General features: G+C 37.6%; 1 protein-coding gene across 1 annotated transcript in view; it reads left to right on the forward strand.

Moving 5' to 3' along the window:
* The first annotated feature begins 2016 nt into the window (after positions 1 to 2016).
* Positions 2017 to 25653, forward strand: part of RAD23B (RAD23 homolog B, nucleotide excision repair protein) — a 42042-nt gene continuing 18405 nt past the window's right edge. The window contains exons 1-4 of the mRNA XM_079112268.1: positions 2017 to 2513; positions 16221 to 16302; positions 17758 to 17837; positions 21154 to 21425. Of these exons, the coding sequence (XP_078968394.1) occupies positions 2448 to 2513; positions 16221 to 16302; positions 17758 to 17837; positions 21154 to 21425 (500 nt within the window). The 5' untranslated portion in view covers positions 2017 to 2447. The remainder of the gene's footprint in view (positions 2514 to 16220; positions 16303 to 17757; positions 17838 to 21153; positions 21426 to 25653) is intronic.

Here is a 25653-nt window from a genome sequence, read left to right on the forward strand (position 1 = left end):
GTAGCTCAGCAGTAAGAACACTCCTAAGTTCAATTCCCAGTGCTGTGGGGGAAAAAGGCAACATCAGTGTGAAAGGAGACATTCAAATCACAGAGAAAAATCTACAATAAAAAAAGAGTCATACAATTATTTGGAAAGACAGAGTTCAAGCTGAAGGAACCTCAATGCAATGGTCCTGAGGACAGAACCACCCCGACACGCATCTGGGAATGTAGCTCAGTGGTAAAGTATTTTAGTATGCCCAGGCCCTGGGTTCAATCCTCAGCATTGCAAAACCAGAAAACAACTTTGCCTGTTTGAGGAATGTAAGAAAGGTAGTACAGAAGGATGACTGCATGAGAGGGAGAGAGAAGAAAGAGGTGCATTTGGAGAATTTGATAGTAGTCAGATCATACAGAGATCATCTAGTGACTAAGATATAGAGGAAGACAGAGGGCAGAGAATTAGAAATTGAATCACAGTATAGGGAAATAGATGCTGTGAGAGGAGAAATACCGTGTAAGTGGAGAGGAAGACTACTCAGGAATTTCATGAAAGACTTATATCCAAGTTTCAAGAGTCTATGGAAAACCACAGTGACAGTATGCCCACAAAGCTGCTGGCCCAGAGTGGTGACTTGCAATTGGTCATACAGCTAATGGTAGTCTGACTGTAACTGTTTGATACTTGAACACTTCAAGTCAAATGTCATGGGGGAAGGGGCTATTAAGAGACAGCTCAGTCAGGTACCTAGGAATACCAGCTCTGAAGTCATCTGCCTGAGTTCAGCGTCTGGATCTACCACTTACTAGTTTGGTGACTCTAAGCACATTATTCAACATCTGTTATTTTAGTCTTCTCATCAGTAAATGGGCATACTACTAACAGCTAACCACTTACAGACTGTTATGTTTTGGTCCTGAAGTTTTACATGCATTGTTCCATTCCCCTCTCCAACAATCAATAAGCTGAGTGACCTTATCTCCAAATTACTGCTAATGAAATGGGAGAACATTCATCCATTCCACTAATATCTGCTGTGTGCCTGCAATATGCCAAGCATTATTCTTAGGTGTTTGGGGATTAGCAGCAAAACACACACACAAACACACACACACACCTTGCTTTTATGCAGTTTCAGCTTGGGGTTTAAAGGAGGAGGGATGATAAACTTAATTAACATGTATATTATATGGTAATCAGAAGATGATAAATGTTATAGGGAAAAAAAGCAGGACAAAGGAACTAGAGAAGTTGCAATTTTGAGTGACGTAACCACAGTAGACTTCACTGAGGCAGCGAAATTTGAGCAAAGCATTAGAAAGTAGGAGATAGAACAGCAAGTGCAAATAAGGCACTTGGGGAGCACATTTGCCCACTATCCACCGACAATACCATGTGGGATAGAGCAACGGATGCGGTGAATGGGGAGGAGCTGATGAACTCAGCTGTAAGAACTCTGACTTTTCCTCTGGATAAGATGGGGAACAAGAGACCTGTTAGCTCCAAAGAAGTGACATAAATTGACCTCCGTTTTAAATCCGTCCTTCTGTTTAAGTCCAAGGTACCAAGGCTAGAAAGAGAACACAAAGTCTGAAGCCGGGCAGTCTGGCGTTGTAATCTACTCCGGGATTTAAAAATTAGTCGACACCACAAAAGCTCACACTGCGCCCGCGCCCCGCAGTGCTGGCCCACCTCTGTGGTTACCGCAATCATTTCACTTACACTCCGCCCCAACTACCGCCCTCTAGGTCCCCGGGTCCAGGTTCAGCATCCACTCTCAGCTGTGTGCCTCCACGTAGCGCTTCCCCGGCGACGGATTGCGCAACTCGCGCAGCCGGGCGGAGCCTGGACGTAGGCGGAGCGACGAAGGGAGACGGGTGGCCTGAGCTCCCGGCTGCAGACGCGACAAGGGAGCCCCAAGGGCCGCCGACGCCCGCGGTGTGCGTCTGCGCACACCCGATCCCGGCCGCCCACATTCCAGGGCCGCCAGAGGCTCCGCCCCCAGTTCCGGGGCGGAGTTTCTGGCTGCGCTTGCGCACAGGCTCGCCGCACCCTACGCCTGCGCGTTTAGCCGACCCGGCCCCATCCCCCAGGTTTTTCTGGTGGGGGAGGGGGCACGTCTCGGCGAGTCACGATGATGGCGGCCACCATCCTGTGGTGAGGTAGCGGATTCTCAGCTGCTCTCGAGGACCCCCTCGCTTCTCCTGTGGACTCAGCGGCCGGCGCGTGAGGAAGCACGCGGCCCGAGCTCGCGGGGAAGGCCGCAGTCGCGGGAGCAGCGGCGCGGCCTCGGGCACGGGCTGGGGGAGAGGCCGCTCCGCTGGGCGAATGTGACAAGCCCCCACCCCCACCGCCTTCCTCCTGAGAGCGCGAGGAGCGCGGGCGACCCCGGGGCGGCCAGGCCACAGACCCCGCCCAGAGGCCCCCACCCGGCGCAGGCCCGGCAGCGGAGCTGCGGCGGCACCATGCAGGTCACCCTGAAGACCCTCCAGCAGCAGACCTTCAAGATCGACATCGACCCGGAGGAGACGGTACGCGCGGCGAGGCCGCGAGCCCGGCGGGGGCGGCCGCGTGCGAGAGCCCCAGGCGCCCGCCGGGCCTGGGCGGGGGGCGGCGCGCGGGCCTGCAGCCGGGACCTCGGGAGGGCGCGGCTGGGCCCTGGCGGCATGCGGCGGACCGACCCTCCCGAGGCTCCGCGGGCTTTGTGGTCCCAGAATGGGGAAGCGGAGGCCGGACGCCTGGAGGCAGATGGTGTGGAGCACACGCCCGCGGGCACGGGAGGCCTCGGCCGGAGCGCGTGGTCGTGGGGCGGGAGGGGGAGGGGAGGCCGGGGCCGACGGGGCCGCCCGGGCGGTGGAGCTTGGCCTGCTGGTGTGGTGCACAGGTGGGGGAGGGCGATGTAGGCGTCGTCACCACCCCTGCGGGGACCTGGTTAGGCGCTAAGGTCTAGGAGTTGGTAACCCGAGATGATGAGCCTTAAAACAGTATCAGGTTCTGTCTGCAGCCTGCCAGAGGTGAGTGGTGAGGGGTAGTGGAAAGGAATTCTTCGCCCCGTCTCTTTAGAATGTGTTATCACAGGTCATTTTACTGCTGTTCTGCAGCCACCAAACCCACACCCACACACATTATGCTGAGGCCTGTTAGTGAAGTTTTTTTGTTTTGTTTTGTTTTTTTCTTTTTTGGCCTGAGAGCCCTTCAAATCCAGGCTCAAAACTCAGCTCCAGATTTAACGGGTTCTGCTTCAGAAGTTTTGTAACCCTGCAACCTCCATGACTCTTCGAATAGTAGCTTTCAAAGGGAGAAATATATAAAAAACTGCAAATCGCTTCAGCTGGTGAAGTCTTAAATACTTCACAAGTTCACGTGATAAATTCTAATACCGTCTTCCCTATTTCTGACTGCAAAAAGTGACGCTGTTGAAGTTAATTCAACTTTATATCAAGAATCTTGAAAATGTCATGAGTGTAAATTTGTTTGTTCTGGAACTGGACTGCTGTACACTGTTAAGATGGTTTATAATGCGAGGTTTACTGCCCATCTCTGTATATCTCTGTATATCTCTGTGTGTGTACACACACACACACAAATACATTTTTTAAGCTGAGGCCTTGCTGTTAAATAGAACTGCTTTCCTTTTGTGGCTCTAACTCATTTCCTAAGACTTTGGGCAACTTAGTCTCATCCTCTTAATAGCAGTAATACCTGCAGAGGTGTGAAGATTATGGTAGTTTGTTCGAGGTCTGTAAATGAAATCAGTTATTTAATCAATGGAAGGTATTAAGTTTATCTCATAAAGTTTTCCATCTTTACTTTCTTAAACGGAGAGTTCCTAACCTTTTTACAGTTGTGAAACAAATTGACTTGATATCAGTACATTTCATTGTAAACATATGTATGGTATGTAATAAATTCTGGAAGGTATGGAAGGTAAATCATGTGGTATGAGGAACTTTTCAGTGTGCTCAAAAGTAATAGTCAACATTGGGTGGATTGATAACTACTAATAGAATCGAATTCTTTTTGAATATTCCCTTACTGTTTGTGTACTAGTAAGTTGGAGGATGAAAGTTAAAGTACAGTCAACTGTTGAATGATTTTTAGACCAAACTACATAAAATGTCTCTTTGTCTTTGATTCTTTGTAGTGATAAATTTTGGTGTCATTTTGCCACTATGACATCAGCATCATATTCAGAATTAATATTAGAATTACCAAAACCTAAGATTTGATTTTTTTTTTTTAAATGTCTGTGGTCTGTTGAAATTGTGCAGTGACTCCACACTCCACTGCAGTACTTGTGCTCTGAAAGATTTATACTACTCCTCAAGCACTTTATATGGATGATTATCTTAGAGTCAGTAACATTTGTATAAATTTTCAACTGCATTTATCTTCCACTTTATTTGCAGGGAATGTAATTAGTATATTGCATAAGTATATTTTCAGTAAGCTCATTGTTACAGTGGCTTCCTTAACTTTTTGTTATTATTTATATAAATTGTTGCTATTAATTTAAATGTAAAACCTAATACTTCAAAAATGTTTTTCCAGACAACTGTTCTAACTAATTCCATTTCATCTCCCCCGCCCCTCCTTTGGTGGGAATCAACTTGGCCTCATGCATACTACGCAAAGGCTCTACCACTGTTCCATACCCCCGCTCTTATTTTAGCTTCATAGGGAATTGAAATTAGTGTCTATTTTTGATATAGTGCTTTAAGATTCCTTTAAAAAGGAAACAATGAAAATCATTTTCGGTGTCCTGTTTTTAGTTTGTTGTGAAACTGTGTAACCAAGGGTTTTAGAAATAATACTAAAATTAAGAAAAGGATTTTTCGTGAGAAATATAGGTATATCAACAATTTGACAGATTTAGGCTTCTCAGACCTGTATTTTGGTAGTTCAAGGTTTAATTTGGTTCAATTTGTACTTGGAAGGAACTAGGGAAATTAAATAATTTAAGGTACCTAGCGTAGAAACTTCCGGGGTTCAAGATGAGCATGAGGGGGAAAAAGATTGAGAGGTAGTAGGAATTAAAGATTCATTTGTTGAATAAGTAAATGTTTAGTGAGCTCTGCTGGCAGGACTGGAGGAGTACAGGGACTTGTAGGAAGACATGATTTGGTCTTCTGGGAGCTTTATTGATCTAACTGGTGCTCTGTGGCTAAAAAGGGAAGTACAAAATGGAAAAGGCATGATAATTTGTTTTTAAGGTGTTTTTATTTGCTCTAGTTTTTGAAAGTTGGAAATCTCTCCCTTACTAATTATGTTGTACCTCTGCATGACCATTATCATGCACTGCCTTTATCGTTAACCTTTGCAAAGATCCTTTTATTTTTACAATAGTGTAGTGCATCTTTTATAAAACTTTCAAGCAATAAGGAGCAAAGTGAGATATGTTACATGTGAGAGGCAGATAAATTTCTTTCATTATGTGATGTTTTATTTTAAATAGGTGATTTACTCTAAAAATATGGAAGATATTTAACCTACATACCAAAGCATTCTGAGATGTCTCATATTCTACTACTTCTAAAAGATTAAAAATTCTACAGTTTGTTGGTGTGATGGACATTTAGCAGAGAATGGAATGCACACAGGTTTTAAGCTTTGATCCAAAGTCACTTAATTTTTTGTTGATGCTGCTTAAAGCCATTAATTAAGAACAGGCAGATTCAAGAATAAAAATGTTGAGGTCATTGCAATCGTAGTATGTGGTATGCACAATTATCCTATAGTCTGCTAACCCCTGATACTGGTTATGTGTTTTAAATAATTGGGGGTCGGAGACCAGTAAACTTTAAATGCAGGAGCTGAAATGAGGTTATGTTACTGTATAAGTGACACTAAAACTATGCATTGGATATTTTGATAAGAGACTTAGAATGTTTTGATTTAGTATTTAATATGCTGTACAATAATCTACAATTACCTCACTTTTTATTTTATTTCTGTGATGATTGTGATTGCTATAAATATTGTTATAAAATAATTTCTTTAGTATTCGGTATATAGTATTTGCTAGCCATTTACTAAGATTGTTTCTGTTTATGATTTATTGTATTTTCAATATAGTCACGGTAGCTACAGTGCCTTCAACATTGAGTAGTACATAAAGTACCATATTGCAGAGGTGAAATGAATGGTTCTTGGCATATTGGTAGAATGGATCTGTGAAGAAACTAGAGAGTCTTATATGGTTTCTGCCAGAGTTGATTCCCCCCCCCCCCCCCAAAAGTCTGGCACTAGTAGGCATGTAGTGAAAATCTTTTTAATGAATTGAATACATTCTTTTGGTGGACTGTCAAGTCAGTGCTCCTTGAATGTAATGTGTTTGCATGTTGATTCACTTATTTAACAAATATTTGTTGAGTACTTACTAGATATTAGGCCGTACACTCATGGTGTGTATGTACATTTTAGAGGGATAAGATACTCAAAAAGCAAATATAATGAATTAGGTAATGATAAGTGCTGTATAGAGAACTGAATAAGGAGAGGTGATGGGATAGTGCTTGTCCTTTAAGTAGACTAGTCACAGAAGGCCTTTCTGGGTAAGGCGACATTTAAACTGAGATCTGAATAATGAGCATTCAGAGATGAGGGGAGTGTTTTCTTTAGGTGACTGCTGGGGCAGAGACCTTTAAGAGTATTTTGGAAATCAAAAAAGACCTGAATTGCTGAGGTAAAGAGGAGGTTAGAGTTAGGCAAAGGACCAAAGCACGTGTTGTAGGCTAGGGTTTTTCATGGTAAAATGGGAAGCCTTCATCAGCGGTGGGGAATTTCGTTTATAATTGTAGAAGGTTACCTTGATGCTATATGGAGAATGGATGTAGGGTGGGCAAGAAGGAAAACAGTGAGACGTATTAGGAGGCTTGCACAATAGTTTTAAGCAGTTGCATCTTGGATTAGGGTAGGAGTGGCAATGGATTGGGGATATGTTTGGGGAGGTAGAGTAGTGATAATTTCTTTGATGGGTTGGAGCAAGGCAAATTGAGAAATCTAAGATTACACTTAAATTTTGATTATACATATTGTATGAATACTTGTGTTCTTTCCTGAAATGTAAAGGCTAAGAGAAGAGGAGGATTGGAAGTTGGGGTAAGAACTCATATTTAAGGTGCTTGTTAAATATTAAACATTTAAGTGGAGATTACTTTTGTTATGAGAGTGGATTAGAGAGAAGTTTGAACTGGAGATAAGAGACGTGAAAATAGCCAGCATATGTGGTTAACTTCAAGCCATGGGACAGGATGAAATCTCCAGCAGTCTTTTTCAGTGCCTATTCCTTGAGAAAATTGATCTCTAATGCCTAAGTTATTCTTTGTATGTAATTGATTTACTTTTGTGTTTTTTACAATTGTGGGACTTTGGTGGGAATGTTGCTAGGAGGTTGGATTTAGTTAGGGCTGAATCCTGAGCTACTCTGATATGTGGAGATGAACAGAGGTCATTCATGGAGCAACCTTTGAGATAGGATGAATTAAAAAAAAAAGTTTGGAGCAGGAAAAAGGGTCAAATGTATCTAATGCTTGAGCAATTAATAGTAAGATGAAAGCAGAAATGAGAGCTTTGATTTTGGCAAGCTGGAGGTCATTTGTGACCTGCTTTCTCTTGGTTAGAGGTGTTGCTGGAAGCTAGATTCAAGTGAATTGAGTAAGGAGCAGTAGGTGAGGAAGTGGAAATAGTAGGTATGGACATATAGTGTTAATTATCCTTGACATTATTCTTTTTCCTGATGTACCAATTTTATTTGTCATTTGAAATAAATGTGAAATTGAATACAGTAATTCTAAGCTTAATAGTGTGTGATAGATATTGTTTTAAGAGAAAAAAAAAAAAAAACGTGTTTTTTTAGTCAACTGTTTTGCTGCTCTGACTAAATGATCTGACCAGCACAATTATAGAAGAGGAAAAAGGTTTATTTGAGGGCTCATGGTTTGAGAGGTCTTAGTCTATAGAAGGCCGAATCCGTTCCTTGGGGCTCAAGGTAAGGCAGAACATGGCAGAAGAGAGTGTGCAGAGGGAAAGCTTGCATCATCAGGAAGCAGAGAGAGAAAGAGTGTCCCCTTTGTCTCCACTCTCCAGATACTAAATATATATCTCAAAACCACGCCCCAATTCCAGTCTCCTCTCGCCACACCCTACCACTTCAATTAATCCCTGATGGATTAACACTCTCACAACCCAGTCATTTCTCCTCTAAACCTTCCTGCATTGTCTCACATGTGAACTTTTGGGGGACACCTCACATCCAAACCATAACAATGTTGTGAAAAGTATGTAGTAGTATATACTTTTTAAAAAGGAAATTAAAATAAATCAACAGTAAATGGTTTTGATAGTTTCGTTTTCTACAAAAGATATTCTTGCCTAGATCTTTGGCCTTCTGTTCTTTAATCTCTTCTTATCCATTGATCTTTCCTTTCACTCTACTTCAACTGTTTAGTCTCAGGACTAGGAACTATCCCTCTCCATTCCTAGTACTGTAGCTCTTCCTCCATTACCAATAAACTTTAGCATCCCACACTACACTCCCTCTGATTCCATCTATAATGAGATTTCTAATCCGTTACTTTTTTTCATTGACCCTCACACTTCCACTTTGGTCCAACTAAAATAGAGGCAGTGAGTATACACACTCCTTAGAAGAGTTGGAGTGACATGACTGTGACTGGGCTGCCAAAGTTTAAGTCCTGCCTGAGCCACTTGATTTGTGAACTTGGTCAGATTACCCAATTAGTGTCCATTTCCTTACTGTAAGATGAGAACAATAGTTGTGAAAGTAAATAGGATTTTGAAGGTTTTGTGAGTTTGAGATAATATGTATATAGTGCTTAAGGATAGTTACAGTGCTTGGCAACATGGTCCCACTCTTACACCATTGTTCTTGTTTGGGAAACCCCAAATGTAATTCAGCTGGATTTTGTGCTTACATTAGTGCAACCAAAGAAAAATATATAGCTATATGGACTTGGACTTGTCTTATTTGAATTCATGAACATAAAAATTAATTGGACCTGCAGTGTACGTCTTACAGTCTGCATTTCACTAGTCTATTTGCTCTTCATTGCTATAGGGACATTTCATATTTTCGCTTCTCCTTATTTTCAACTATTAATAATCCATTTTTATTTTTTCGAAACTTTCAAAAGCAGTTGAGACAGAACTTCTACAAGGTCCTATTACAGCCTATATATATGCTAGTCTCTTAATTGTGGCTGGTACTTATCTAAGACCAATCCCTCCACTTTAATATCTGTAAAAGGCATCACTATAACATATCTCCTTTTCTCTTCTGCATCATTGGTTTTTCCACTTCTAGAGTGCATAAACATCTTTTCCCATCTTAATAAAGTGCTTGTCTACATACCTCTGCCCGATTTCCTTGCCCTTCACAAATAGAGTATCTTAATACTGTTTACGGTTTTTCCACATTTTGCTCTCTTTCAAATATACCATAATGCTCCTAGAAGAGAGTTCCCCCCCACTTATTTGTCTTTTGTTCTTGAGCACAATACTTTAAAAAATCTTTCCTTATTTGTAAAAATGGAAGTAGTAATAATTGACCTGTCTTCCTTAAAGTTGATGTGAAAATCAGGTGAAATCAGGAGTCTAAAAGTTATAGCAAATTGTGAAATTAGAAATAAATCGTGCTATTTTTTATGCAAATTCTGCTTTTATCAGTTTTCCGTTATTTTGATCAGTCCTGTCACTATGATTTTTTTTTAAAAAGGTTTGTGTGAATGAGGTATTTTCATTCCCTCAGTGTGACACATCAACAGTTTTGAACAGCGTATAAGAACAGTGAATAAAGTCCTGTTGTTTTGACTTGAAAATTGAGACTTTTTTTTGATGGATGATATGTAAAATTTCTGTTCCATTTTGAAAGAAAAGTGCTAAATTTAAACCTGCTATAGCACGGTGGATCCTCCCAAAGGACACTAAACCATCTATTCCCTGTAGGATTAGGTAAATAAATTTCCTTGTGTAGTGTCTCAAATTCAGTTTTAAAGCCAAATGAACTTTATAATCACTTTAGACATTATGTAAACCTGTTCAGCATAGGAAGTAGATCAACTTCAAATGACTGATGCACGTGAACAAGTCCTAGATACTTAAAGAAGTAGATAAAATTGTCAGCCACTGGTTGCATTAGGTAGGCAACTTTTTTCCCTTTTCTTTTTTAATGTGCTGGATTCACTTTTTTGCTTCTATGGAAATATTATTATTATTATTATTATTCAGAACTGGAAATTGAAGCCATGGGCACTGAGCTGCAACCTGCCCCACCCCCCCAGCCCTTTCATTATTCTTTTGAAAGACTGTTTCACTGAGTTGCTGAAACTGACTTCAAATTTGCAATCTTTCTGCTTCAGTCTCCCTAGTTGATAAGATTTACAGGTGTGCACCACCGTGACCAGCTTCTCTCTAGATACTCTAGGAGCTGTAGGTATCTTGGAGTTCTGCTTTCTCAATTTCCGATTTCCTGTGTCTGTTTTGGTCTTGTTGAAATCATGCTGTCAGTAATATATTTTAGATGTGACTAAGTTGGCATGTGTAGTTTACTTAGGAGCCTAAATGCCATTTTACGTGACTTCTATTGGGAAAATAGATTCTAGATTTAAAATAATAAACTTTTGAATGATAACTCCAATTTGAGGATTACCTTTGTTACTGTCTCTGCTCACATACTGTCTCTGCTCATTTATTCTTTAAATAAAAAGAAAATCTCCTTTCCTGTTTTACATTTTTAAAAATTCCTTGGATCCAGAGGGGAAATCTTTTCCATTTCTGTTTAAGTCAGCAGATGTATTTATATAATCAATTCTTTTTAAAATTACCCCGAACCTACTTTGGAGAAGAAATTTAGGAACTTCTTGGTGCCTGTGCCAGTTTTTCAAATGGAAGGATACCAACCAAGAAACCAAAAAAGAAAGTTTCGTATATAGTATAAATCTTTGAAATTCCTTTGTAAACATATTTCACTTTTGGAATCTTTTTCTCTTTTACTGATAGTTAACTGCCAAAATTTGATTGCTGTTATTTTTGATTAATTGATTATGTAGTAGTAGAACTGCCTTGAACTCCCCCTCCCTTTTTAATCTCTCAAAATTGCATGTATTATATAACATGAATAAATATTGATGGGGAATATGATGCAACTTTTTTCTTTTAAACTCTAGTTTTCCTTTAAAATGGTTAAATTATCTAGGCTTTGGCATAGTAAATGAAGTAAAAGGTAAAAGGCTTTGCCCCTGTTAAGTAATAACCATTGTATACTTTGTGTCCTTCCAGTCCTTTTTAAAATATATCCACATGTAATAAATTAAGCACAGCTATACTTGTTTTTAAATAATTGCTTAGCCATTGACTTTAAAGATAACTTTAGATATTTCATTCATTAATATTGCATAATTTTCAAATGAATGTGCAATGTTCACCATTTCACCTTGAAGGATGTTAGATTTGTTTTCAGTTTTTAGTGTTACAGTGGCACATAACTTTGTGTGTGAGGAATTAATTGGATCAAAGGCAGACAGACTTAAAAATGCCTGAATCAGTGTTCCCAGTACACCAGTATTTGGTGTATTGGCTAACTAGTGAGGATTCAAATTTATATAGTCTGCCTCTAGAGCCTGTGTCATTAAACCTTTCCTCTTCATGTGTTTTAGTGTCCTCATCAGAAAATAAGGATAGTATTGCCTATCTGTGTACTCATTACCTATCACTGTGTAACAAATTACCTCAAAACTTAGTATTTAAAACAATAAACATTATAGTTTCTGCAAGTCAAGAAATTCAGGGGCAGCTTAGCAGTGGTTCTTAATTTAGAGTTTTCATGAAATTGCATTAAGGGCTATAGTCACCTAAAGGCTTACCTGTGGCTGGAGGATTCCCTTCTAAAGTGACGACTTTGGAGGCCTCAGTTTCTCTCCACATAGGCCTCTCTGCAGCTGCTTGAGTGTCCTCATGACATGCAGGCTGACTTCTTCCAAAGGAAGTGATCTAAGTGACTCAACGAACAAGATAGAAGTAGTGGCTTTTATTATAAATCAGCCTTGGACTTCACATACTTTGATTTTGGCAGTTCTTGTGGACTAGTCACAATTTAGTGTGGGGTGGGTGTACCAAAACCCATGAATTCCAGAAGGGGAGGTGTCATTGGGAGCCATCTTGGAAGTCTTCTAGTCAACCTCCTGGAGATGCAGTGTATAGATTAAAAGAGCTAATCATGGTTGTACCTGGGTATCAGCAGGCAGTTGTCTATGTTCAGTGCCTTATATAAATGGCACAGTATTTTTGTAAGACCTATGTATATTCTTCCATATACTTTATATCTTCTCTAGATTACTTCTAATAATGTAATACAATGTGAATGATCTATAAAGAGTGGTTATGGTATATTGTTTAGGGCATAATTGCATGGAAAAAGTCTGTATGTTCTCAGAACACAATTAGGTTCCTGAACATAGTTGGATTCCCCCCTCCCCAAATATTTTCAATCACAATTGGTTTAATCTTTGAATACAGAAACTGGGGATGTGGATGGTTGACTACTTTGGGCTTTAAATGACAGGGCTACAAAACTAATAAGGAAAGATATATTGTAACATTAGGAAACTGAGTTACGTGAATATTCAATTAATGATTCAGTCAACAATCAGTAGTCCTAGAAATGTTATGCAAAGTGCTGTATACGAAGATTGATATGGCAGTATGTTACACTATTATTATAAGAATATAATTATCAGCTATTATTTTTATTATATCAAGCATACAACCTAAATTTATTGACCAGAAGTGACAACACTCATGCATTACTTAATGACGCGTATGCATTCCGAGAAATACATCTATGAGTTTGTCCTAGATGTTTGTGAGAACATCTTAGAGTGTACTTAGGCAAACCAGGATGGTATGGTTCAATCATTCATTGTGGCTTCTTAATGCAGTCCAGTGATGGGGTGAGAATAAAATGTATGAGGCTGTGCTGGTGCAACATTGTAGTGGTTCACAGAAAACTTAAAGTAGATAGCATTCACACTAAAATAACAAAAAATGACAGTTGTTATTAACAACTGGTATGTACTGCACATATGTGCTTTGCTTTCATGACTGGCAGCACAGTTAATTTGTTTATGCCACCATTACCACAAGTGCATGGGTAATGTGTTGCCCAGTGTTATGATGGCTGTGATGTCACTGTGTTAGGAATTAGTTTTAGCTCCATTTCAATCTTACAGGACCACTTGGAAGGTCTGAGGTCCACTGTTGGCCAAAACGTGTTGCAATAAGAGAGAAGATATGTGAATGGAAATGAACTGACTTTGAGGGAGAGGTTGACTATAAAGCTGGGGTGACGAGAGTGAGCAGGCTACTCGAGGAGTCAGAACTAGTAGAAGGAATTAGGTTTGAAAAGAAGGGATAGCACTTTTGTTAATGGGTGGAAAGGTGATAAGATAGATGTGGTTGTGACAAAGTGGTTGTGACAAAGTATGTCAGTTCAGTGGCAGGAAGTTGAGGATGAGTTCGTCTGATGTTTTCTGTTTAAAATAAAATGGAAAGTAGACGGGGCGGTGGTGTGGCCATCAGATCTGGAGGAGAGGGCTGGCCAGGATAACCGATAACGAGTATTTCCCTTTTTGAACAGAAGCATTTACAAGACTGGATGTAAGTGTGGATGGAGTCACATAGAAGGTTCAGATTAGCTAAATGAGGTGGAAGAGTGAGTTGAATACTGCTGGAAATTATGTCGTGTTGGTTCATAGAGAATTTTGTCTAACAGAAGCTGCAGAAAGATAAGGGGGTCTGTAATATTAGGAAGAAGGTGATAGGAGGATTTGCAGTGTTGTCTAAGAGAGTGGTAGTGAAGATGGACGTGAAAGTAGAGACTAGGGACCAAAGTATCTGTGAGGCTCTGGAGCATGTGTAGTGAACAGTTGTTGAGAGCCAGCAGGAATAGATGATTGTTCACTTGTAATTTCAAAGATAGAGTAGTTTTATGGATGACAGACTTTAGCCTGTGGCCTGAGGTGACTTAAATGGATTGGAAGTAAATATCATTGTTATGTGAGATGAAGAAATAATAAATAAATTTTGGACAGCTCATTGAACCCATTCCAAAATCTGGTTCAGGTACTTTCTTCAATATAATTTGTTTAAAGATGAACATAATTTTTAGCCAAATCACATAGATATTTGGGTGTGTAGATTTCTCATTATTATGTTTTTAATATTTTTCAATCAATTTTTTTTTTTTTTTAATTGAAGCAGAAGTTACTTAGAAAATGGTTGGGATTTTTTTTGTCCTGATTTTCCTAATATAAAGGAAAATTTTATTGTATCCATTTCTGTTGGATGACTGTATATTGTCAGTTAGCATTCCGCTGTTTCTTTTTTACATATAAATATTTCCTTCACATATTTCTTTTGTTATTTATCCATTCAACATATAATAAATGAGCATTCACTATGTGCTAAACCACTATGTGCTGTTCTGAGAACTGAATTTACTTGTAGTGACCTATGTAGTCTCAATTCGTTTGTGGCTTTTCTGAGTGATCATACTTGCAAATACTGCATCCATCTTAACCACACTTAGCATAGACTTTTAATCATCTAATAAAAAAAAAGTATACCACGTTGGATAAATGGCATGTAATTTGTGTTCTTGAGTTTGCTGACCATTTTCTGAATTCTTTTCTAAAGTTCTTGTGTTAGGTTTATCTTTGAAATGTGGAACCGTGGAAAGAAATATGTTGAGGTTTCTGGAAATTGGGGAATGTCGATAGCAGTGATGTTACTGGCCCATACTGTGGCGTTTGCAAAATGCTTTAAAAGTTTGAAGTCATAGAGATAGATGATTTGGGTTCCAGCTACCACTGAGCAGTGCGATATGAGACTTGTGATTTAACCTCTTTATTTTTTATCTCTTCATTGGTAACATGGAGTAGATGATATTTCTATTGGTTCCAGAGTTTTAAGGATTATGTTAACATATTTGAAGCTAAATAAAAATTCCTCTCTTTTTTAATTGTATAAAACAGTTATCTTTGTATCCCTTTCTGCCAAATAGTTTTTAACATAAAGCTCAGAACAGTTTAGACAGTTTTTCAAAACTAGTCTGGGAAATTGGAGGAAATGGAATTTCCCCCTTGATTCTTGTGCTTTTAAGGTAATGTAGTTCCAGCCTAGTGCAGTGTTTCACACCTATAATCCTAGCAACTCAGGAAGCTGAGGCAGGAGGATCATCAAGTTTGAGGCCAATCTCAGCAACTTGGTAAGACTCTGTCTCAAAATAAAAAACTTTTAAAAAGGATTAGGGACAGAGCTGAGTAATCAAAGTGTTCCTTAATTCAATTCCCACTATCAGAAAAGAATATAGGGGCTGATGATATGGCTTAGTTGGTAGAGTGCTTGCCTCACAAGCACAAGGCCATGGGTTCAAGTCCCAGCACTGAAAAAAAAAAAAAAAAAAAAAATGCAGTTCCATTAAGGCACATGGAAAAGCCAAGTTCCCTTGACTTTTACTCTTGTACCACCCTTTCGTGTCAGTTACTATAAGACATCCACTAGACACATTTTCTAAATCCTTAATGAAGAGGCCTTAAAGGTCATTTGTAACTTATTCTCCTTCACAAGAGACTGATGGTCAGAGAAGCCAAGATACTTGTTTAAAATCATTCTGAGTATTCCAGTAGTTCTCGGCCTTAGTTCAACTTTGAACCACCTGTTAAGTTTTTTTTTTAAGTAACTGGATTCCCCAGATTGTTTTAATTTACCTTTATAAAACCCATGGTTGATTATAATGAAATATTACGCTTTTAAAATGAATCATTTGCCTTTTAACATTCATATTTAGCCTTTAATGTGAAAGTAATTATTATGGATGAGACAAGATTAGAACACTTACTTTTACTTTCCTACTCTGGGAAATAAGTCCATAAACTTTTTATGCAAAACCAAATCTTTGATTTGTCAAGTCAGCTAGTGTGTAATAGTCAACTAGTATGTAACAGTCAACTCTGTATGTAATAGATGGTATAATGCAAAGTTTATGTCTTTTGTATCAATTAGTACATGTTAATGGGAAGTGTTTGGGTATAATACTAGCAAAGTTTTTGGAAGCAGTCATAAATAAAATATGTAAAAATTTTATCTTGCATTATTTATTCAGGATCTAGATTGTCCTTTTTGTTTAGACTTTTTAAAAAGTGTCTTTATTGTTCCTATAGGTGAAAGCACTGAAAGAGAAGATTGAATCTGAAAAGGGGAAAGATGCCTTTCCAGTGGCAGGTCAAAAATTAATTTATGCAGGTATGAATTAAATATTGAAATTAATATACTGTGTCTTGTTTATAGTAACATTCTTTTAGTTTTAGAAATGTTATCTTACAAATTATAGTATTCAAATTGATTCAGAAACATGATCGTATAGATAAAAGCAGTGAGAGCAGTCATTTGAATATGGCATTAATATTCAATCTTCTCTTTATTCACACTTTTCCTACATTTTTCCATTGAATGGTGTGTAAGTTTTACGTAGTTTGATCTTTTTTAAGCATCATGTAACCAGATGTTGTGTTTTTAATCAAACAGCATTTTGGGTTTTTTAATCTGTTAAATGGGAATTATACTGATTGTATTTGTTGATGTGCTTGAAATCATTCCTGTAAAATTAAATTTATATCAAGGGTTCTTATAAGTCAGTAAGGAAAGGATGGTTCAATGTAAAAAACAACAGAAAACCAAGAATGTGAATAGGAAATTGTGAATTTAATTAGCCTCACTGGTAACCAGGACAAGATGTGTTAAAAGTAGACTCAATAGCCAAATTTAGTTGAGAAAAATTCTCTTTGTTCTTCAGAGGAAGTACTAAACACTGTTGTAGTTATCAGTACAGTTGGTCTTTGATTGCCTGCAGATTCTTCATCTTTCCTGGATAAAATTTTGTAGTATTTCTTTAAATAACATGGTTTAAAAGAAATGCTAGCCTGGTGAGCCAGTCCCAATATTTTTATAGGTCAGAATTAACAAACCTAAAGAGATAGGCATAAAACTGCAAGTTTCAGTCCTGTCAACCTATTGTCTAATTCCAGTAAAGAGTAGAGACCCTGTTTCTTTCTGGATTTATAATTGCAGCTTTTGGTGCAATAACTTTTTAAAAATGCGAAACTAAATTTAAAGAAAAGTAAACTTCAAGGAGTCCTGACAATATAACTGCAGTTTTGTTTACTTGTGCATTACCGAGTTCTGTACCATCTTCCTTTTTCTTGTATACCATGTCATTTTTCTGCAGTGTTTTTTAGTATCTCTTCTACATTGGAATATTTCTAATTTGTGAAATATCTGGTATTTTAGGAGCAGGAAGTTTTGTTCTTCCCTTCCATCAAGAAAGAATATAGGTTATTTTCTAAGAAATACCTAAGCAATCAAATATTTAATTATCTTTATCATTATGATCTCCCCTTTCTCAAGGTTTATTTCATATTTCCTTGCCCAGCAAGTCTTTTATATAATTAATAATAGTTTTAAAATTGCTTGGCATTCTGTATACAGTAGATGTATTTGACATCACTTAGTCAAATGCTTATGCCTTTTTAATTGTATTTCCATTCATCTTTATCTTGAATGATTATGGTTTTCTTCGGGGAAAGAATTAATTGATGGAATTAACATTGGTGATTAATTAAAAGAAAGTTGTTTTGACTTCATTTGTGTGTCAAAGATCACTGTGCCTTAAATAACATTTTTTTCCTCTGAATATATTAGGCAAAATCCTCAATGATGATACTGCTCTCAAAGAATACAAAATTGATGAGAAAAACTTTGTGGTGGTTATGGTGACAAAAGTAAGTTTCAGCCTCATTCTTGTGTCTTTATGCATGAGTCTTTTTTTTTTTTTTTTCTGTTTTTAAAATATTCCTTTATTCTTCTCTCTTTTTTTTTTTTCCCCTTCCCCCCACCCCTCCCTCCCCTCCCACCCCTCAATACAGTGCTTCCTTCCTCCATATATGCATGAGTCTTTTTAAAAATAATGCTCCTGGGCTGGGGTTGTGGCTCAGTAGTAGAGCACTTGCCTAGTGTGTGTGAATCACTGGGTTTGATCCTCAGTACCACATAAAGATAAATAAATAAAATAAAGGCATTTGCCCATCTACAACTAAAAACAAACAAGATGACCCAATTCCACTCAGTGGACACGGTTTACATATATCTATAGATTGCATATGTAACTGCCATTTTTTAATTTACTTGAGTCAACCATACAGTTAATGGTTTCACACATTTTAATGTAATTTTTATATAAATTTAAAACAATTGAAATATGAAATGTATTAAAATTGTACTTAGAAATCTAGTAAATGTTATTCTGGGACTTTTAATAAGGGTTCTTTTAAAGGGACATGGAAGTTATATACCAAACCTGACAAACTCCTCAAGGCAGAAAAGGCGTGTAATGTAAACTCATTATTTGATTGCTATTTCTTAGTAAAGAAAAGGCAGCTAAAGAAATTTGGAATATTCCTCCACCATACTATCCCTGGTGTTGAACCTTGGGTCAGTCAGATCTGCACACTCAGCCCTCACCCCGTTTTTTTAAGTTGCTAATATTGTCTTCGTACTCCTGCTTCAGCCTCCTAGAGTCACTGGGTTTACAGGCATGTACCACCATGCCCAGCTATTGGAATGATTTTTGTGATGAAGGTTAATTTTTTGTGATTTATTGGACTGAAACATTTGGGATGATTTATATAATAGTGAAATTATCTCTGTAGCAGGGAATGAACATGGATTCCTTAGGAGACTGCTAAATTTATAAACTTGTATATTAAAGGATGCATAATCATGCAGTGAAGAATTAAGACTAATACAGGAGTGTAATTTATGACATTAATTTTAAGACTGAATTGTTTTGATCTGAGAAAGAAGAGCTTTTTGTTATTATGATGAAATACCTAGTGCAGCTAATTTTTCCAAGAAAAAGAGGTTCATTAGATCAGAATTCAGTCATAAGGGTTCCACTCTAATGATATCATCAGTTTCCAAAGACCGATTAATCACCCTCTTAATACCTTAAAATAAAACTTGGGTATTAAAGTACTTGAGTTGGGAGGAAGTGAGGTAACCCAAACAATAGCAAGTAGTGTTACAGCATTGAGTGTGAATTTAAAACCAGTTCATGAAGGTTATTTTCAAAGTAGCTAAATAATTGATAGTAGAAAACGAATTGAAATAACTTTTAATTATTATACACATTAGTACTGCGAAACAAAAAGCAGCTAAATGGTTTAGACAGACCTGAAAAATTTTTAATCCAAGAAGGACCATTTAGCTGTACTTAAAGTACTTACTCATTAAATATTCAACTTTAACTACAGAGAAGGAACTAAGTGAGGAAATCTTGTATCGTCTAGTTTTAATATACATAACAAAATTTATCAGTTTAACTATTTCCAAGTGTACAGTTCAGTAGCATTGTTTTGCAAATATCACCACCATTCATCTTCAGAAATTTTATTTTTTCCAAACTGAAACTCTGTACTCATTACTTTCATTCTTCTTCTCTTCACCCTCCAGCAACTACCATTCTACTTTCCTGTCTCTGAATTTGTCCACTCTAGTTTCCTCTTTTTAAGACAAATCCTACAGTGTTTGTACTTTTGTGACTTGAAGCATAATGTCTTCAAGGTTTATCTGTGTTGCAGCATGTGCCATAATTTCCTTCCTTTCTAAAGTTGAATATTTTTTCTCATCTAGTTTCATACATATTATATAAGGGGAAATGTGATAGGCACACATTTAGATGTTTTTTATTGTTAACATATTCCTTTGATATTACATTCACCTTCACTATTCAGACTGTAAGAATTAAGCAGAAAAGATCTCAGAATAGGTGCATATTTTTGAGGAATAGATACTTGGTGCCCTATTTATTATAATACAGAATTAACTCATTGCCTAAAGATTTCTACTAACATTGGAGTTTTAAGAAAATTTATAATCTTAAGTATTATATTGGCCATTAAGAACGTCACAGAGCTAGCTATAAGAGTCTTGGAATAGGACAAAAGAGTAAATGCTACTGGTGTTTTTTAAAACCCCCTCTCCTGACCTTGTACTAGGCATTTTTTTTCCCAAAGTACTGTCTGTTAGCTCAAATTGAACACAACAAGGCAGCTCATAGCTTTTGCAGTTCGTTGATTTTTGCTTGCGACAAATTATGTTGCATTTTAATCCCATCTTCCACCAAAACAGTTAACTCTTTTTGTTCATAGGAAAGTTATGAGCTAAACAGATAGTGAATATTGATGGGCCTCAGTATAAGAATAAAACTCATATAGTATGATGTTTTCATACATGTGTAATTGCATTTTTGCTCTGTGGGAAGCTTTATGACTGCTAATTTAGAGAGTGCTGAGCATGTGCTTATTTGATCTTTAATTTTTTTATGTATCTCAAAATGTTAACCTTTCTGTACTTGTACCTGTTGATTTACAGTCATTATTGGGGGTATTTTCTTAAAATGTAGCAGAATATTTATTAATAATCATACTTCTATTTTTATTTCCATTTTAAGGAAATTATATTGAATATACTTTTGGGGGGGTGGCGGGGAATGGGGCACCAAGGATTGAACTCTGGGACACTCAACCACTGAGCCAAATCCCCAACCCTATTTTTGTATTTTATTTAGAGACAGTGTCTCACTGAGTTGCCTAGCCACCTCGCTTTTGCTGAGGTTGGCTTTGAACTCATGATCCTCCTGCCTCAGCCTCCCTAGCCACTGGGATTACAGGCATGCACAATAGCACCCAGCTAAATATGCTTTTAAATAGCAATAAGTAAAGTCATAATCAAGGTACATAAAAGTTTTTTCAGGAAAATTATGTGAATTCTGAAATATTGATCCCCCCCCCCCTTTAAGATGTGGAGGCTGAAATTTTTGTCTACATCTAATTGAAGTTGATAAGATAAGCTTAAATGGTTTCAGGAACTTTGGAGAGTAACATAGTGCTGATACTAATTTATTTTATACAAAATTATGTTTAAGTTGCAATTTTGTATTGGTGTTTGTAGCATCATGAGAGAATGTAGTCTTCACAAGATGTATTTTCATGTAATAATGTATTTTTTTATAATTATTTCTCTTTTTAATGTGTTTAGCCCAAAGCAGTGACAACACCAGCACCAGCAACAACTCAGCAGTCAAATTCTGCCACTACTACCACAGTTAGTTCCTCCACAGCAACAGCTGTGACTCAGGCCCCAGCACCTACCCCTGCTTTGGCTCCCACTTCAACACCTGCATCTATCACTCCAGCATCAACGACAGCATCTTCTGAACCTGCACCTACTAGTGCAACTCAGCAAGAGAAAACTTCAGAAAAACCAGCAGCAGAGACACCAGTGGCTACCAGCCCAACATCAACTGACAAGTAAGAACTGGATTAAGAATTTCTGCATGTATTTATTTTTAATATAATTTTGATCAATCTGATTTCTTATCTACTGTGTTTTTTCCTAAACTTTGAAATTTGACTAAAGCATATGTTCGGATCTGTTTTGATAGTTTACTATAGGTGATATGGGTACATATTACCATACTTCAGATTTTTGTGCTTCGTGTAAATAGGAGATGGGCAGGGGAGGAGTCAAAGTCATTTTTCATTTTCATTTCAAGTAGTAATGTTATGAAGTACAAGTCACCAAGAAGAGCAAGATTTATAAAAATTACATAACATTGCCACTACAGTCAGAGTTTATATTTGGCTGTGTTCTTTGTGATCCTTGTCATGTGTATCATAAGCATCCTTATAGATCAGTAAATATTTCCAGTTGCTGCATGGCATTTTGTTTGGTTTTGACATTTGTTAGCTCTTAAAACCTTAGAAAAGTGAGTTTGGGTTTTTTCCTCATCTATAAAATGTGAATGACAATAGAACCTGTCTCATAAAGTTGTTAGAAGGTTTAAATGAAATAGTGTCAACTATGTAAAATAACAACTGCTACTTCATCTAAGAGGATGAGTTACATTATGGCCAACCTTCACTGGCACTGTAACTGTGTTTTGTGACTTAGTGAAACTCAGTGTGGCAGTATTTGTGATAATTTGAAATTGGAAACAGACACAGTGGAAAACTGTAGTGACTGAAAATATTTGCTAACATAGAAAGTGTTCATGATATATTTGACAGTGCTGATGAAGAATATATAGTTGTGCACCTTTATCTACAAGGTCTGTGTTCCAAGATGCCCACTGGATGCTTGAAGCCACACATAGTATCAAACCTTACATATTATGTTTTTCCCTATACAAACATTCTTGTGATAAAGTTTAACTTACAAATTAGGTCTAATAAGATATTAATGGCAACTAATACATTTTAAACAATCATAGTAATATACTGTCATAAAAGTTGCATGTGAATGTAGGCTTTCTCAGAATGTCTCACTGTATTGTAGAACTTGGCATTCTCTGTATGTGAATTAGTTAATACTTCCTTTTCCCTCCCCTCTCCTTTCTTCTGTTCATAAGAGCTTTCACTTATTACTTAATAGAAGCACTTCACAGTTTCTTTGGAATATTCAATTTCTCAGCATCACTACTCTTGCATTTTGGGGCCATTATTTAAAAAAATAAAACCTTTATTTAAAGGTATAAAGGTTATCAGAACACAAGCACTCTGATACCTCAAAAGTTGCTCTGAAGAGTGAGACTGCTGAGTGATTGTGTTAGTCAGGGTGTGGTAAAGGAAAGCTACTCAACTCATGCAACCAGGAGAGGGGGTGGTGCATAGGTCAGGGATAAGAAATAACCTTTTCAAAAGGTCATGCCCCCAGTGACCTGCGTCCTCCAATTATGCCCCGTTGCCTGTTGTTTTCCCACCTCCAGGAGTTCATTCAGTTATCAGTATTGATCCACTTGTGAGGTTAGAGCCTTCATGGTCCACTCACTTCCTAACAGCACCACCTCTGCACCTTGTTCTGTAAGGGGCCAAGACTTTAACACATGAGTCTTTGGGGGGCACTTCATATCGAAACCATAATAGTGACTTAACAGGTAGGTCTCATATGCAGTATGGATGATTCATGTTCCATACAGAACTTTTGCATGGACAGTATAAGATTGCACCATCCACTCAGAATACTGCACAACTTGCTCGAAATTTCACATAATATTTTCAGGATATGGTTCACTGTGGGTAACTCTAAACTACTTCATTTTAGCGTTTTGCCTTAAACTGTGTTTTCTGTGTATAAACCAGTCAGCCATGTTTAGAGAAGTCTGGGTCACATAGATCCTTGCTGAGAAGACAGTATGGGCTCAGGAAATATAATATTTTCCCTATGCTTGCCTAGAATGTTTTTCCTTTCAGCATTGTGTGGCACCATTGCCTGATTTGAACCATCTTGCCTTTGCAGAACTAGTAATGTATTCAGCTCTCTTACATAGTGGGAACTACCCAGAGTCAAGTTAAGCTGTTACATGAAAGGGGTGTTGATCTGTGTATGAAAAGGAAGGTACAAACTTAATACACTGGTTCCCCAAACCACGTAAATATTGTGAATTTAAATATGTGGAGTCATTATAGTATGTCTTATTTTCTAATTGCTTTAAGCTCCTTTAAAATCTCACAGTGAGACTTTCATAACTGGTTAACATATTTTAATATGCTGATGTCATCGGTTTAAATTTGTTTCTTTTTATTTCTATTTTTTTTTTCCTGGGGGTACAGTTTACCTATTCTGAAGAGTTTTGATTACCTTATCAGATCTGCAGAGAATTGCATAAATGAGTTAATGGTCAATGGTCCAGGAAAGCAGACATGTCCCTCACTTAATTGGATTTTGTACACTAGCTACTTATTCTTGTCTCAAAACTACACATCTCAGAGGAGGATAATACAGGATGGGAAGGATGAGAGAAACTCAAAAAACAAACTACTTTAATGTGCTTTAGTTCCTTCATCTGTGCTGTAAAACCTCTAGAATCCTTTAAAGCACAGAATTTTGAGTGTGTGGGTGTCAGGAAGTTTGTCCTTCACTGCTAAACTGACATTTTTAAGAACACATTTCTTTAGGTTACTTTTGCTCTTTGAAAGCCATCTCTTCTAGTGTAGATTCTACTTGATGATAATCTGCTTTAGAGAACTGTACAGGATTGTATTGTGTGTAGTGGAGGACACATTAAAATTAACTTTTAAATATCCATCAGTAAGGGAAGAACTTGATGAGTGTTTTATTCATACTGGAGAACAGTGCTACTCAGTGTAGTAGTCAGTAGGCAGCAGTCAGCATCACTAGGAATTTGTTTGAAATTAATTCTTAATCCCCATACCTCTAAATCAGGCTTATCTAGGGATGGATCCCAGAAGTCTGTATTCTCCTGGTGAATTCTTAGGCTTGCTAAAATTTGAGAAGTCTTAATAACTGATACCACAGTAGTGTTAAAATACATCATGTGTAGGCATATTAAATGAATGTGATTTCAAGGGTTTTTATTGAGTGAAATAGATTGTAAGACAGTGTAGTCAATAACCATAAACCATACAAAAGCTATAAAACAACACTGTACATTCTTTGTGCATAGGCCTGTTACTATTTAAGAAAAAGTAGCAAAGGTCTGGCACACTAACTCATGAGTGGTTTCCCCTGTGGTTGGGGAGGGGGAAAGTACTGGGGCTTAGTCAAGATTGAAGAATGGTGGGGTGTTTTTTTTTTTTTTTTTTCCTGGTACTGGGGATTGAACCCAGGGCCTTGTGCTTGCAAGGCGAACACTCTACCAACTGAGCTATATCCCCAGCCCGCAAGAATGGTGGTTTTTAAAGTATACCTTAGTCTTTAATTTTTCAAAGGGAATTTTTAAGACAATTTGTGAAACTAGTGTAAATTGTTCTACGGGAAATTAGTTCTAGCAGGTACTAAAATCTGTTGTGCAGTGATGATTAAAACTGGAATGACTCATATTGGAAATTGGTGGAATAAACTAGAAATAGAACCAACCAGGAATTTAAATAAAGATGTAACATGAGACCATTTTGGGGAAAATGCTGTTGGGTTAAATGCCTCACCATCAGGGTAAAAAAGATGGATCTATCTCTCACATTGTATACTCAAAAATAAATTTTAGATCAGTAAAGATTTAATGTAAAAAATGGAGCCATAGACTAATGAAGAACAAGAGAAAATTTTTAAGACTAAAAATTGGAAACCCACAAACCCATTCTTTAATAAGCTTGATTTTGGTCCATTATATTGAATATTTTGTACGTGTGCAGCAAAAAATTTGAGGTAGATCTGATTGTATTAACATGGAATCATTGTTAGGTGAGAAAACCACAAACACAAGCAAGACAAGTCATTCTTTAAAACAAACTGACATTTTAGTCATTGTCTCTGTCGTAGGGACCTTGGGCAGGAAAATTAGTTTTTAAATATTCTTTTTGAAATGTTACCTTCTCAACATGTTTTTTGTTTTGTTTTGATACCAGGGATTGAACCTAGGGGTGTTTAACCACTAAGCCTCGTCCCCAGCCCATTTTTGTTTTTTATTTTGAGATAGGGTCTTGTGAAGTTGCTTAGGGCCTTGCTGAGTTACTGAGTCTGGCTTTGAAGTTGTGATGCTCCTGCCTCAACTTCCCGAGCCCCTGGGATTACAGGTGT

The sequence above is a fragment of the Sciurus vulgaris genome (genome assembly GCF_902686455.1).
Source record: "Sciurus vulgaris genome assembly, chromosome: 15".
Classification (NCBI taxonomy): Eukaryota; Metazoa; Chordata; class Mammalia; order Rodentia; family Sciuridae; genus Sciurus; species Sciurus vulgaris.